General features: G+C 34.2%; 1 protein-coding gene across 6 annotated transcripts in view; it reads right to left on the bottom strand.

The window, feature by feature from the left end:
- Positions 1-15,830, bottom strand: part of LOC141404703 (maternal protein pumilio-like) — a 551,168-nt gene that overhangs the window by 347,724 nt on the left and 187,614 nt on the right. For all 6 annotated transcript variants that reach the window (XM_073988353.1, XM_073988318.1, XM_073988350.1 and 3 more), the window contains exons 7-8: positions 5,261-5,549; positions 5,087-5,182 (exon numbers count right to left, since the gene is read on the bottom strand). In XM_073988353.1, coding sequence (XP_073844454.1) covers positions 5,087-5,182; positions 5,261-5,549 — 385 coding nt within the window. The remainder of the gene's footprint in view (positions 1-5,086; positions 5,183-5,260; positions 5,550-15,830) is intronic.

The raw sequence follows: 15,830 nt of genomic DNA, 5'->3' as shown, positions 1-15,830 counted from the left end.
TATCCACAGGCGTGGATAATTTTATCCACAGGCGTGGATATATTTATCCACAGGCGTGGATATATTTATCCACAGGCGTGGATATATTTATCCACAGGTGTGGATATATTTATCCACAGGCGTGGATATATTTATCCACAGGTGTGGATATATTTATCCACAGGCGTGGATATATTTATCCACAGGCGTGGATATATTTATCCACAGGCGTGGATATATTTATCCACAGGCGTGGATATATTTATCCACAGGCGTGGATATATTTATCCACAGGCGTGGATATATTTATCCACAGGCGTGGATATATTTATCCACAGGCGTGGATATATTTATCCACAGGCGTGCATATATATTTATCCACAGGCGTGCATATATATTTATCCACAGGCGTGGATATATTTATCCACAGGCGTGGATATATTTATCCACAGGCGTGGATATATTTATCCACAGGCGTGGATATATTTATCCACAGGCGTGGATATATTTATCCACAGGCGTGGATATATTTATCCACAGGCGTGGATATATTTATCCACAGGCGTGGATATATTTATCCACAGGCGTGGATATATTTATCCACAGGCGTGGATATATTTATCCACAGGCGTGGATATATTTATCCACAGGCGTGGATATATTTATCCACAGGCGTGGATATATTTATCCACAGGCGTGGATATATTTATCCACAGGCGTGGATATATTTATCCACAGGCGTGGATATATTTATCCACAGGCGTGGATATATTTATCCACAGGCGTGGATATATTTATCCACAGGCGTGGATAATTTTATCCATTGATGTGGAACATTTGATCCACATACGTGAATCATTTTATCCACAGGCGTGGATAATTTTATCCACTGGCGTGGATAATTTTATCCACAGGCGTGAATAATTTTATCCACAGACGTGGATAATTTTATCCACAGACGTGAATTATTTTTCCACATGCGTGGATAATTTTATCCACAGTCGTGAATTATTTTTCCATATGCGTGGATAATTCGATCCACAATAGTGAATAAATTTATCCAATGGCGTAGATAAATTTATTCACAATTGTGGATAATAAAAATTGTTTAAAAAAATGTTTATGCAAGATTTCCAATTGAAATTGCACTCTTAAAGTTTTCAAACACATATAACCAATCGTCACTGAAGTGAATAGTAAGTGAGAAGAAGAGGAAGCTATTACTTGATGGCCCATAAAAGTCAATAACCAAAAAAACGTGGCAACAAAAAAGAGACACCCACAAATTCATAGAATTGTTGTATTTTTTATGCTGTCGATTAGATTAGTGGCAAATTCTTATTCGCATTGGTTGCTAACTGTGAACATTTCCCGCACACTACTCAGTCTGTCTGTTCAAATTTGCCATGCCATACAAGAATTTAGCATTTTTTTGTTCGGAATGGAAAGAGGATACAAGACAGGATGAAATTAACATTTCATCTGTTGGTTTGATACGAATTTTTATTTGCTGCCTGTAATTCTCAACAGGAGCAGTTAGATACATTCTCGTCTTGCCCGCCTGCATCCAACCAGCCACAGGATCAGTAGACAAAAACTTTCCACACATGTGGTTTCTGAGTGGCAACATGTCTAGAAAAAAAGGAAGAAATGAAAAAAAAAAATGTGAATGAAAAGCGAATTGAACACGGAACTTGAGCAATATTGACTGCATTTCATTACAAACCAAACGAACTTTAGAAAAAAAATAGTCGAAAATAAAACTACATATTCTGGCTTAAAATTTATTCCATTACATATCACAGACACATGTGGAGGGACGCACGCCCATTTGCTATGGTGGCAAGCCAAGAAAATTTCAATGTTCCCCCTCCCTCTCTAACTTGAAACTTTTGTGGGAAAGACAACAATTTTCCATCCATACTTTAACCATTTCGACAAATACTTTTCAACACTTCGTATGTTTGCAGTGCAATGAAGTACAAAAAAAAAGAAATCAAATTGCAATGGACATTGACAACCAAAGAAAAGGAGAAAGCTATTTCTTCTTCCTCTCTTTCCTGCAGTTATGCATTTCTACGACATGCCGGCTTGATATCTCCACAAGGAAATCAAATGGCCATTAATATATTCTTAAAAAGGAATATAAATTATTCAATAAAAAGTTTTTTCTTTCTCTTCCTGGCCAACAACAAATTAGGGAGGAAGTATAAATAGAAGTAGAATGGAGTGTGGACAAATATTATAGGCGTATAAAGTCCTTCATAGGGAATAAAGAATTTTTCTCTATTAGTTTCACTCTGTGAAATTTGTACGGCTATGCAGGATAGCTTTCAAACACCCCTCAGTTACAGCAGGAATGAACCTCTCCGAATAGTTCAATACAAAGCAAGGTGTCAGATGTTGACATAACCTCGCTGGAAGAAAATATAAATGCAATCCCACGGCAGCGGGTGCTCTCGTACCGGATGGCCCGGAATGCCGCGAGTGGGTGCATCTCAAGGGTTCTTCTGGACTATTTCATCCGAGGGACTATGTATCTGCATGTTGCGTGAACACGGCTCCTTGTGAGTTGTCGCCGTCTTCAGAATACGGATAGCAACAGAAGTGGAGGTGGGGGATTAGCTTTTCAACTGTAACAGTCTATTCAATACATACCTATATCGCTTGAGCCTGGCTCTAATGACCCGTATGTACAATATATGGGGGTAGCAGTTAGGTGTGGAACTGTCGAGGTAGAGTTGCTGAACGTATACATCCCACCGATAATTAGCTGTACTCCAGGTTATAGGACCAACAGTAGTCCGCTTTTGGAAAGTCATAACCGTCTGATTTTAGTTACTTTAATGCTCATCAAAAGTCGTGGCATTTGGTGCCTGGAAATGACCAAAGGGGTACAGTGCTGGCTGAGCTCGATGTTTCGCACGGTCAATGAAGACACCGCTACCCGAATTAGCGGATAAGGTCACAGTTCGCTAGACATAACAATCGTGGTCTGACAAATGACGTCGCCTGTCGTTTCTCTTGGGTGAGACCATTATTGTCTTCATCAGTATGCCGCCCGATTTCATCAGCTCTGAACGCCGCACTTTCATCAGCAATGGAAGCTAATTGGCCTAGTTTCAGAGATTTCACCAATCACCGCTTCAGAGGACTGCTAACCCTTCTGATGTTCGGGTAGCAGAAAGGACGTTCAGACTCATCACCACTCCGTTGCAGCCGCTCGCCTATATCTACTGGTCGAATACCCGAAGTGAGACCAAACTTCCCAGTAAAGGCGACGATATTAGCAAATGAGCTTCGTCGTGCCAACCCCAGTGACCACAAAGTCAGGGAGCTGCCACTGGAAGTTAACAGGTTGGTCGGTGAGAATAAGCGGAACAAGTGGTTAAATCATCTGAAGAGTTGCAGCATTGGAACCGGAATAAGTGAATTGTGGGCAACGGCTAAGTCACTCTCGAACCCTGAAAAGAAGGAAGACAGTATTCCTGTCACGTTTGTCACTGACAGGGCGAAGGGAAGAGTACTACGTTGCAGTGGATCTCATTCTGCCGAGGATGAACAATTTAAAATGGATAATGTTGCGATGGAATGTCCATGGTAATGTTGAAGCAACTGGGTTGGGAGTGGAGTATCTCACTAAATTTCCCAACCTGTCGCTAGCCACCCTCCATATGGAAAATGGGCAGCGTGGTTCCTCTACTGACAGCAGGCAAGAATGCAGCAAAGGTAAATTGTACAGACCGATTTCGCTTTTTTAGCAAAGACCCTAAAGGTCTTAGCACTCCGCAGCATCAGAAATAGCTATGCAGTTGCCGATCATCAGCATTGATTCCGTAAGCAGCACAGCACGACAACAACGCTGCACACCATCTCCACACATGTTTGTCGAGGACTCAACCAGAGAAAGCCGTCTGATAGAACTCCTATTTGACTGATCTTACCGCCTTTATCCACGCGAGAAATATGCAAATATCCGCCACTAAATATACGGCCACTCTGTTCACCACATGGACGACAGAGGTGAGAACAGAATTGAATGTCACAAACTATCCCAAAATACTAGGGGTCACCTTCGACAGCATGTTCACGTCGTCCGCGCATGCCACAAGCTGAGATGTAGTAACAAGGTCCTCAAGCCAACCTTGTTGACCACATACAACGCTTTTATTCAAATCTCCTTTCTTTCAGACAGGGCAGAAAGGGTCTTTTCTTTCAGAAAGGGTCTATCGAAGCCCCTTTTCTTTCAGAAGGGGTCTATCGAAGCAAGCTTTCCTTCAGAAAGGATCTATCGATGCACCCTTTCTTTCGGAAAGGGTTTATCGAAGCCCCCTTCCTTTCAGAAAGGATCTATCGAAGAACGCTTTCTTTCAGAAAGAGTCTATCAAAGCACCCTTTCTTTCAGAAGGGGTCTATCAAAGCACGCTTTTTTTCAAAAAGAGCCTGTCGAAGCACGCCTTCTTTCAGAAAGGGTCTATCAAAGAATCCTTTATTTTAGAAAGGTTCTTTTCTTTCTGAAAGGGTCTATCGAAGTACCCTTTCTTTCAGAAGGGGTCTATCAAAGCACCCTTACTCTCAGAAGAGGTTTATCGAAACACCTTTGTTTCGGAAGGGGTCTATCGAAGCATCCTTTCTTTCAGAAGGGGTATATCTGAGCACCCTTACTTTCAGAAGGGGTCTATCGAAGCACCCTACTTTCAGAAGGGGTCTATTGCAACACCCTTTCTTTCAGAAGGGGTATACCGAAGAACATTTTATTTCAGAAAGGGTCTATGGAAGCAACCTTTTTGGCCTGCCCAGAGCTATATGCGACAAACTGAGATGTAGGAACATGGTCCTAAATTCCTTAGGCCGCAGCGCTTAGGATGCAGATAAAGAACCTTGTTGACTTGATATAGTTATTTATTCGACTTTCCAAATATATTTGAATTCTCTCCTCGTTTTCCATGTTACTGTAACGAAGGCAATCGTCCAATGGTCTACGCGTAGTATTTTACCGATTCTACTGTGCTATCTCGAAACTAAGCTAAACCCGTGGCGATAGGAAACACGCCTTCCATAGGCATTTTGCTTTAAAACACGCCAGTTTTTCAAAAATCCCACTTACCTGTACATCAAAATTAGGAGGCTGTTGCTGCAATAGATTTCCTGGTGATTCCATTTGATTGGGACCCTGTTGACCTTGATGATTCATCATTGGACTCTGCATTAAGGGGGACAAAAAAAGACAAATATCAAACCGGTTTCAAATCAAAATCATATCTCAATCCTTCCAACTTACCTGTGCCATTTGCATACCACCCACACCGTTCATAACTGGTGGCTGTAGCTGATTCATTTGTGGCATTTGATGATGTGGAAATGAGGAGTTCATTTGTTGACCTTGGCCACCGGGACCACCGGCACCGGTATTGGCTGATGAATTGCCAGGATGATCCATTCCGGCTGCACCCAACATATGGTTGAATGCATGTGGTGGAAATGCTGGATGTTGAGAGGGATCGAGTAGGGTAGGGGGACGTGGTAGGGTCTCTTCGGCTGGTGATGGTTGGCGTGAGCCGGGTGTACGACTGTAAAAAAAAAACAAGAAAAACATAAATAACAGTTCTATATTAGCATTGGGGGAAATGTTAATAGATGAGAAGCAATGTTAAATACAAAGAGGGAAATGTCTACAGTACTGTACACACAGTGTTATAACGGAGGTTGGTGGCTATGGTAGCAGGAAATATTTGCTTGTAGTTTAGACACCAACCATTTGGGTAAAATAACGACGGGAAATTTTAACACAAACAGTGAAATTGTTGGGATATTTTCTATTTCACCATAGATTCGCACCAATTTTGGACTTTGTTAACGGACCAATTTTTTTAACATATTTAGAGTTGTCACAATTCCTTGGGACAACTGTTTATAGGCATCAATGTTAAACTATAATAACAGAATTTTTTCAAATGGTTTAACACCACCTCCTAAACAAATTTATAATCGCGTTTTTAAAGATTTCCAAAAAATATATTTTTTCCGAGACTAACACAGCAATAAATCTGGATATTTTGGAGAATATTTTCGGACCATTAGAGCAAGAAGTGAGTGGAAGTGTGGTTTTCTAAATACAAATTTTAAATAAAAAAACAGACAACTTTTATATCCACATGTATTTAAAAACATATTTTCTTAATAAAAGTAATTTTTTAAAGAATATTTTTATGATAATCGTGGATTTCGTTAAAAAACATTTTTCCATAATGGTGGATTTTTTAAAATATATTTTTCAAAATTGGTTAGATTGTACGTATTATTGATTTTTTTAATATTACATCAAATTTCTATCTAATAGACATGTCTAATAATAATGGTGAATTTTTTAAAAAGTATTTTTGCAATAATTACGGATTTTTTTTAAAGAATATCTATATATATAAAAATGGTGTAAAAAATGTATAGTAATTCATAAAATGAGAACGGCTAGGACGATTTCTGTAAAATTTTTAGTCAGTTATTCGCATTTTCGAGGAGAAGGTCTTTACGGAAGAAAATTTTGGAAAATCCCTCTGGAAAAGTCGGAAAATTGGAAAAATCGAAAATTGAGTTTTTGTATGAAATTTTATTCCTTAATAGCGAGACGAAGTTCGCCGGGTCCGCTAGTTTTATATAATAAAGGTGGAATTTTTTAAAAATTATAATTTTTCAATAATCGTGCACTTATTTTTTTAAAGTCCACTCAATAATTGGGCATTTTGTTTTGTTGTAGTTGAAGATTCAATCATATGATGAAATGTATTTATTAGATTTAAGTTCTAATATAAGATTTGAGTGCAGTTTATGTTAAGTTTGTTTTTGTAACATATACGGCCTTATTGGATTGGTTACCAATCTTGGAAATAAAATTAATTGATAATTCCCTTCGCCGGGATGAAATCATGATATTGGTAGCGATCAGTAAATTTGTCAGTGCGTTTTGTAAACATTACTCTCTATAATAGAGAGTAATGATGAAGTTAAGCCAATGCACACTGGTCCCAACCTGCGACAAAAATCGAAAAATCGATATCAGCAAATCTCTGCGACAATTCAGCAAATTGTCTCTAACATATCATATTTTAATATTCCAGCACTGTTTTTGTAATTTATAACGGTATTTAGCAAAACAAAACAGAAAAAGTTGACATTTACGTATGATCTCTTAAAAACTTGAAAAACATCAGTAAGGTTGTGACTTCTTACAAAGCAAGTAACTCAAAATTGAAAGGATAAAATTATTTTTTTCGAAATGGAAGTTTTGGCACAAGGTTTTCTAATTACTTTCACATAAAAATGTGTACACATTATTCGCATAAAATGTGCTGGAAATCACATTTTTATAATACTTTTTTGTGGATTTTTTTTTCAAATCCTAAAAATTTAAGTTGAGTTTTACTAACTTCGCCATCCTTCGCCACTCTCCAAATTTTTTGAAGAATATTCGAAATAGTGACGATGCCTCTGGTCGTTTCAGTGAATATGCCGTATTACTGTATTCTCAGTTTCTTCTTTGTTTTGTGTTTTAATTGTAATTGGGATCTACATATGAATGTATTTTTACATTTGTATATTTTTGATATATGTATGATGCTACATATAATATGAAAAACAAACGAAAATGTAAAGTTCGGTCTCACATCCCCTACCATGAAATATTCTGACCTCAAATGGTATAATTTGTTTCCTTTCCTGTCCACGATACCAGTCGGAGACGTTTTTTGACTACTAAGAACTCCAAATGGCAAATTACAACCAATTCGAACCGAAAATGTTGATAAAATCTTCAAAATACCTGAAATCGGAAGGTACCGTAATATGAGGGATATACCTAAACCTGGACCTAAGACCACAATTTTTGGCGCAGAAGTTTTTGATCATTGAGAACTCCAAATGGCAATTTACAACCAATTCGGGCCGAAAATGTTGATAACATCTTCAAAATACCTGAAATCTGGAGGTATCGTAATATGAGAGCTATACCGAAACCTGGACCTAAGACCACAATTTTTGGCGCAGAAGGTTTTTGACCTTTGGGAACCCCAAATACCAAAGTACAGCCAATTGGGGCCGAAAATGTAGATAAAAGCTTCAAAATACCTGAAATCGGGTGGTACCGCTACATGGGGGCTATAGGAAAAACTGGACCCATATTGATGATTTTTTGGCTAAAGTATTTTTTACTTGTTTTTAGCATATACTGAAAAAATCAGATTGATCCGACAATTATAAATGTTTATGTCGCACCTTCCCATACAAGTGGGACAAATAATTCTTCAATCTTTAAAAATTATTTTTTAATAATCGTGGATTTTTTACAATTTCTTTTTTTTAAATCGTAGGTTTTTAAAAATTGAATTTTTAATAAAAATTAAATTTTCAATAATCTTTGATTTTTAAAAAATTAATTTGTCAATAATCGTGGATTGTTTAAAAATTAATCTTTCAATAATCGTCGATTTTTATATAATTAATTTTTCAATAATCGTGGATTTTTTAAAAATTAATCTTTCAATAATCGTGGATTTTTATATAATTAATTTTTCAATAACCGTGAATTTTTTAAAAAATAATTTTTCAATAACAGTAGATTTTTTAATAATTAATTTTTCAATAATCGTGGATTTTTTTAAAAATGAATTTTTCAATAGCCTTGGAATTTTAAATAAATAATATTTCAATAATCGTGAATTTTTTAAAAATTAATTTTTCAATACCCGTAGTATTTAAAAATTAATTTTTCAATAATCGTTGTTTTTTTTTTTAAAAACGAATTTTTCAATAATCGTGGATTTTTTTAAAAATGAATTTTTCAATTATCGTGGACATTTTAAAAATGAATTTTTCAATAACTGTGCATTTTTAAAAAAATATGTTATTGAAATAACACACAATTATTTCTAAAAATTTAAAAATTCACTATTATTGAAAAATATTTTTAAAAATCCACGATTTTTAAAGAATATTTCCTAAAAAATCTGCGATTATTGAAAAAAAATTATAATAAATCCACGATTTCAATAATCGTGGATTTTTTTAAATTAATTTTCAATAGCCTTAGAAATTTAAATAAATAATTTTTCTATAATCGTGGATTTTTAAAAATTAATTTTTCAATTATCGTGTATATTTTAAAAATACATTTTTCAATTATCGTGGATATTATAAAAATTAATTTTTTAATAACCGTGTTCAAAATACTTTGAACATAAATTTTCAGCTGTCATCTCTTTGCGAGTATTTTGAACATACTTTGAACAGAACTTTGTTGTTGCCATCTCTTGGCGAGTGGTCAGCATGTTCGAAATATATTCGAACAGAATTATCTGTTTGTATTGATAACAGCTAGACATTTAGGTTTAGAAGATCGTTTTACTTTCATAGATCGTAAATCTTAATTCCTTAAGTAGGTTTATGATTGTCTTAAGTGCTGTGTGCACTTATAACCTTTCTATCTGTATGTTAATGTAACGACCCTTTGCGGGGGTAAACAAGATATGATTAGATCACATTATGCGATAAGTAGTGTTAAGTAGTTTAGTGTGATATGACGACCTAGAACATAAGATGATTGAAAATAAAGAATGAACAGAATCGAAATAGCATTCGAACCGTCCGGTTGGTGTTTTTTTCTTCTCAACATTTTTAAACAGACGAGCTGCGGCTGTCTGTTGGATGCTGCGGCATCACATTAATAATTATTCAAACCGTGAATTTAAAAAAAAAATATTATTGGAAAGACGCACAATTATTAAAAAAAAAATGAAAATCCACTATTATTGAAAAATATTTTTAAAAAATTCAAGGTTATTGAAAAATATTTTTTTAAAAATCCAGGATTATTAAAAATGTTTTTTAAAAAATCCAAGATTATTGAAAAATATTTGTTAAAAAATCTACGATTTTTTGTTTAAATGTATAATATTGTTTCAATAATTGTTGAACTTTTTTGGTGGTTGGTTTAAAAGATATACATACATTTGTATTTATATGTATAAAAAATCATGTTCTTCTTAGCCATACTGACCCACATATGACAGACAGAACACACGTGTCATATAACACGATAATTACTAATCTCTCACAAATTAATTGATATGATATCTTAACAAGCAAATCAGTAACAACAAGAACAACAAACAAAACATGCAACAACACCTAACAAAACACCTCGCAGTCAGCCATACAATAAAAAAATAAAAACTAACAATAAAAACAGCAACAACTATTAATTAAATTGCCATAAATCTATTGACTGCATAGCAAATAGTGTTTAGCGAACAACAATAGTAAATAGTCGAGATCTATCTGTCAATTTGCAAAACAATAACTCTGGCCAATCACCAGAGACAACTTAGACTATAATGGGTGTATAAATCAACCATAAATGGATACCGACCGACAGGCAAAATGCAACAACTAACAACGCCAGTGGGTAAGGTAACAACTAAGTTAGCCAGCCAGCATAGTCAAGTTAGCCCACAACAGTATTGCAGCAGCAAGTAAACACAACACAATAAAAACAAGTAGTCAGGGAGTAAAAACAAAAGACTTAAGCGCCAAACTTGTTAAGTTAAATGAAAACAAAAAAATCGAAATGAAGGCGCTTGGGTGTTCAAGTGATTGCTAAAACAAAATGCTATAGAGAGATTGTTAAATGTGGATGGGCAAATAATTATAAACAATAACACAATATAATTTTAATGTTACAAATTAGCCTTTGTTGTTGCGAAGTAAAAAACAATAATGACGGCTAAATTAGTGGATTTTATGTACAATTAGGAAAAAACATATTGATGGACATTTTGTATCCCCTACACTTAAAATATGAAGAGTAGGCCGGGGCGATTTGAAAACCTTAATGAGCCCTTCGCGTTTCTGATTCCTGGGATTGAACTGAGCAAAAAAGTCCACTGGACCATATATCTACCGTGAAAATCGAGCCTCCCGATTTTGACTTTAAGCTTTTTATTGACGTTTTTTGGATATTTTGGCATATAACAGTCAAACCATTGAGATTTTCGATCCAACACAAATACAAAAATTGTAGCCAAGACAGTAATTAAGAACTCTCTAATACACCACGAAAGCATTGGAACGCTTCTTCAGGCAGTTTTGGCCTTGAGAAGGTGCAAACTTTTCGAAAAATGTCGATAAATGACACTTTGCTACAAAAGTTGACCAGAAAAATATTCAAGTGTTCTGATGCAATATTATATCGTGTTGGGATCCATAGACAACGACAATGCCTTTAGTTCGTTGGGGTCACTTCGTTTTATTTTTTTATAATGGTAAAAGTAGTGAAAATCTGGGTTTCTTACATTTTCAAATTTAAACGGACACATCTTCTTTTTTTTCACAACGGATTTCTAGTGATCCTTCTTCCTTTTGAAAATTATTTTTGAAAATTATGAGAAATTGAGTTATAGTTTTTTTGAGTGGTTTTTCAGATTTAAACCACAATTACTTAGCCATTTGTTAACCGATTTAAACAAATAATAACTTGTTCTAAAGATATTATTCACCCCTTTAAAAGGAAGAAGGATCACTAGAAATCCGTTGTGAAAAAAGAAGACATGTCCGTTTAAATTTGAAAATGTAAGAAACCCAGAGTTTGAGTAGTCACATTAATAATATCAACCACTGTGTCGAAAAAATCAATGACGACCTATGCCATGTGCACGACTGGGCCAAAGCTAATGGACTTTTCCTTAATCCAAATAAATCCAAATGCCTAATCATCCACAGAAACAAAAGATTATCTTTCCAGAACATTAATATTCGTATAAATAATGAACGAATTGAGCAAGTTTCTTCTGCTAAAAACTTGGGAGTAGTGTTTAACTCTTCATTAAGCTGGTCAAATCACGTCGATACTGTTGTTGGGCAGACATTTGCAAAAATTCGCACTTTATGGCTAACCCATTCCTTTACGCCTCTAAGCATACGTCGTCTACTGGCCAAAACCTATTTGGTACCAGGACTGCTGTACGGTTCTGAAATATTTGCACATTGTGACTCTCAGAGTCGTCTTAAACTAAACAGGGCTTTCAATAGTATTATTCGTTATGTCTATGGGCTGAGTAGAACGCAGGATATATCTCATCTCACCAATTCTCTTTACGGAATCAGTTTCCACCACTGTCCTTAACACAAAAGCTTTGCAATTTTTGCACAAGATCATAACTACTCACAACCCAAACTATCTATGTCAAAAAATTACTCTTTCAATATCCAGAAGAGGAAGGAAGATCAAACCCTTTCTCCGTAGAAGCCTCGTATCAGATTGGCAATTTTTCATTGGTACAATTCGTCTTTGGAATACTCTCCACATTAATCAACAACGCATCCCACTTTAAACGTACACTTGAGCTTTATTTCCGTAATCCTTCTCTTTTCCGTAATCCTACTTAATCTGAAAATATTGTGGTCATTATAATTGTAATCATCTTTGCTTGCTTTCATTCATATATTTTTATTTATTTTTTATTATTATTTTTATCACATTTTAAATGCTAATTAACTTTAAAAATGTTTATTGACACTTAATTATGTTACACTTTTCATTTATCTCTACAAAAATTTTATAATTCTCAAAAATGGAAATAGTTTTTTTTTTATAAACCTGTACTGTAATTTATAAGACTTTGTCTTGTTGTACAGGTATACACAAATATATAAATAAGTAAATAAAAAAATAAACCCAGATTTTCACTACTTTTACCGTTATAAAAAACTAAAACGAAGTGACCCCAACGAACTGACAATGCCGACAATGCCGTTGTCCATGGATCCCAACACGATATAAATTTGCATCAGAACACTGGAATATTTGTCTGGTCAACTTTTGTAGCACAGTGTCATTTATCGACATTTTTCGAAAAGTTTGCACCTTCTCAAGGCCAAAACTGCCTGAAGGAGCGTTCCAATGCTTTCGCGATGTATTAGAGAGTTTTCAGTTACTGTCTTGGCTAAAATTTTTGTATTTGTGTTGGATCGAAAATCTCAATGGTTTGGCTGTTATATGCTAAAATATCCAAAAAACGTCAATAAAAAGCTTAAAGTCAAAATCGGGAGGCTCGATTTTCACGGTAGATATATGGTCCAGTGGACTTTTTTGCTCAGTTCAATCCCAGGAATCAGAAACGCGAAGGGCTCATTAAGGTTTTTTCCTTCCACACAAATCGCCCCACCCTAATGGAGAGGGTATCATAAGTTGTTTTAGCTCAAAAAACCCACCCTTATATACCAAAAGAAATGTCTTGAGCAGTTGAGTTTTTTATGGTGATGTGGGGACAGAGTAGAAGAATTACGAATTATCAGGATCATACTGTATATTTTGAAGAATTATTGGATTTAAAGAAAGTACTTTTTAAGGGCTATAGGTGGTAAATTTTTGGGTTATGAAATGGAGCTCTTATACCTCAATTACACCTAAAATACTCTTTGTATCAGTGACAAAAAGATAATCATAAAAAAATCCCCACATCTTTAGGACACTTTAAGCCTAGAACATATATCCGGTACTTTCTTCCCTCGTGAGAAATGTCAACTCTTGTTCACACTAAACTATTTCCAACTTTACATACAACTTCCTCTTTCTCTTTAAAAAATAAATGTAATACCCCAAAAATAATTCGGTAATTATGTTAAACATAATAGGTATATGTAGTTACATAGTCACCAACCAACCTGTTGAAGCTGGTAAATTACATAGCAACACTCGCAATAAGTGGTATTATTATTTGTTTAATGATGATATGAATAACCGAATAACGTCACAACCAGTTTTACTATTACAACAGCAAAAAATGCCGGTTAACACTTTACGCTTCACTCTTATTGCTGGCTGCTGGTCAGAAAATACAACAACAAAAAACATCAAATAATAATTCATGGTCAAAATAATCATTGAAAACTTGATATCTCTCTCCGTTTTTAAAGTAAAGAGTGGCTTACTGGCTGTGTAACACCATTACAATCATTATGAGCGTCATTATTATCATCGTTATTATTATCTGTTGCTATCGCGAATTACCACATTTTGTAATTGCACCGAATGTAATGGGATACCTGTGGCGCATAAAGCTGCAACAGAGTGTCATTAAACGATAAAATTCAATATGTCATAACTAATAAAAGAAACTTTTTTCCATGAACATCGTAAAAGATGAAAGGGAAAAGGCTCCCGTTAGGGCGTCTCTAAAGTCGTTCATTAAGCCGTCTATATAGTCGCCATTAGGTGGACTATAAAGACTCACGTTAGAGCGTTTATGTACTCGCCCTTTAGCACGTCCATAAAAACTCCTTTTAGGGATTTTATAAAGATTTCCGTCTATAAAAAGTCGCTCTTTAGTCTATAAAGACTACCTTTAGGGCGTCTATAAAGACCCCCTTCACGACGTCTACATAGACTTCCCCCCTTAAGTAGCCTATTAGGACTTTCTTTAGGGCGCATATAAGGACTTTTTTTCAAAAAATTTTTTGTTATACTAATTTTATTAATATCTATATATATATATAAAATTCTCCTGTCACGGTGTTCGGCTTTGAACTCCTCCGAAACGGCTGGACCGAATTTGATGAAATTTTGTATGTGGAGTTTGTAGGTCTGAGAATAGGTTTTTAACTACTTTTTATAGTGGTCAGTGGAGTGACCAGGGTACCTCCCCCACAAAATTTTTTAAGAAATCGTGAAATTATAGTTATTTTTGAACGTTTTGTTTAAAAAACGTTTGCAATAATATGATTTTTACTGTCTTGATCTTGAATGGTCATCTCGGAAATGGAATATCGCGGTCAACCCAATTTTTCAAAAATGTATAATTGTAGATAATATCCTTAATTTTAGTAAGCGTGACTATAAAAACGCTTTTAACCGGGGCTCCAATAGGTGGGAAAGCGCGATCAATTCCACATTTTAGAATACAGTACAACACCGATAATATGCATTGGTCACAAAAACGACGGGCCAACAATGCGGTTCGAAAATCTAGAGTGATCAATATTTAACTGATAAATTGTAAATAGATTACAAAGGCTTACACGGAAATCCAAAACGACGGGACAGCAACGCGGAACCGGGTCAGCTAGTTTTTTTATATATTTTCTTTTAACAATATGTTTTTATATATTTTTTTTTATTAAAAATATTAAAATATTATCTTAAATTTAAAATTCACGATCGTTGATATACATATATTTTTTTTAAAAATCCACTATTATTGTAAGATATTTTTTAAAAAAATCCACAATTATTGATAATTTTTTTTAAATCCAAGATTTATAAATATTATTTAAAATATTTATTATTTTAAGTACAGGACCATATTTTTTTAAAAAATCCAGGACTATTAAAAAAATTTTTTTTTTAAATATACGATTATTGAAAAATATATTTTTTAAAAAATCCACGATTATTAAAAAATATTTTTTAAAAAATCTAATAATATTGTTAAATATTTCTTTAAAAAATCCACGATTATTAATAAATATTTAAAAAAACCCCTAGATTATTAATATTTTTTTTAAAATTCATTATTGTTGTTAAATATTTTTTAAAAAATCCACGATTATTAACATATATTTTTTAACCAAACCACGATTATTATTAATAAATATTTTTTAAAAAATCCGCGATTATTAATAAATATTTTTTAAAAAATCCACTATTATTGTTAAATATTTTTTAAAAAAATCCACGATTATTGATAAATATCTTTTAAAAAATCCACGATTATTAAATTTTTTTTAACAAAACCACAATTATTAACAAATATTTTTTAAAAAATCCGCGATTATTAATTTTTAAAAAAATCCACTATTATTGT

This window comes from Musca autumnalis, unplaced genomic scaffold (genome assembly GCF_047663935.1).
Source record: "Musca autumnalis isolate F117 unplaced genomic scaffold, ASM4766393v1 scaffold_1, whole genome shotgun sequence".
Classification (NCBI taxonomy): Eukaryota; Metazoa; Arthropoda; class Insecta; order Diptera; family Muscidae; genus Musca; species Musca autumnalis.
The sequence above is the reverse complement of the archived record's forward strand: the minus strand, read 5'-3'. Positions and strand labels throughout refer to the sequence as shown.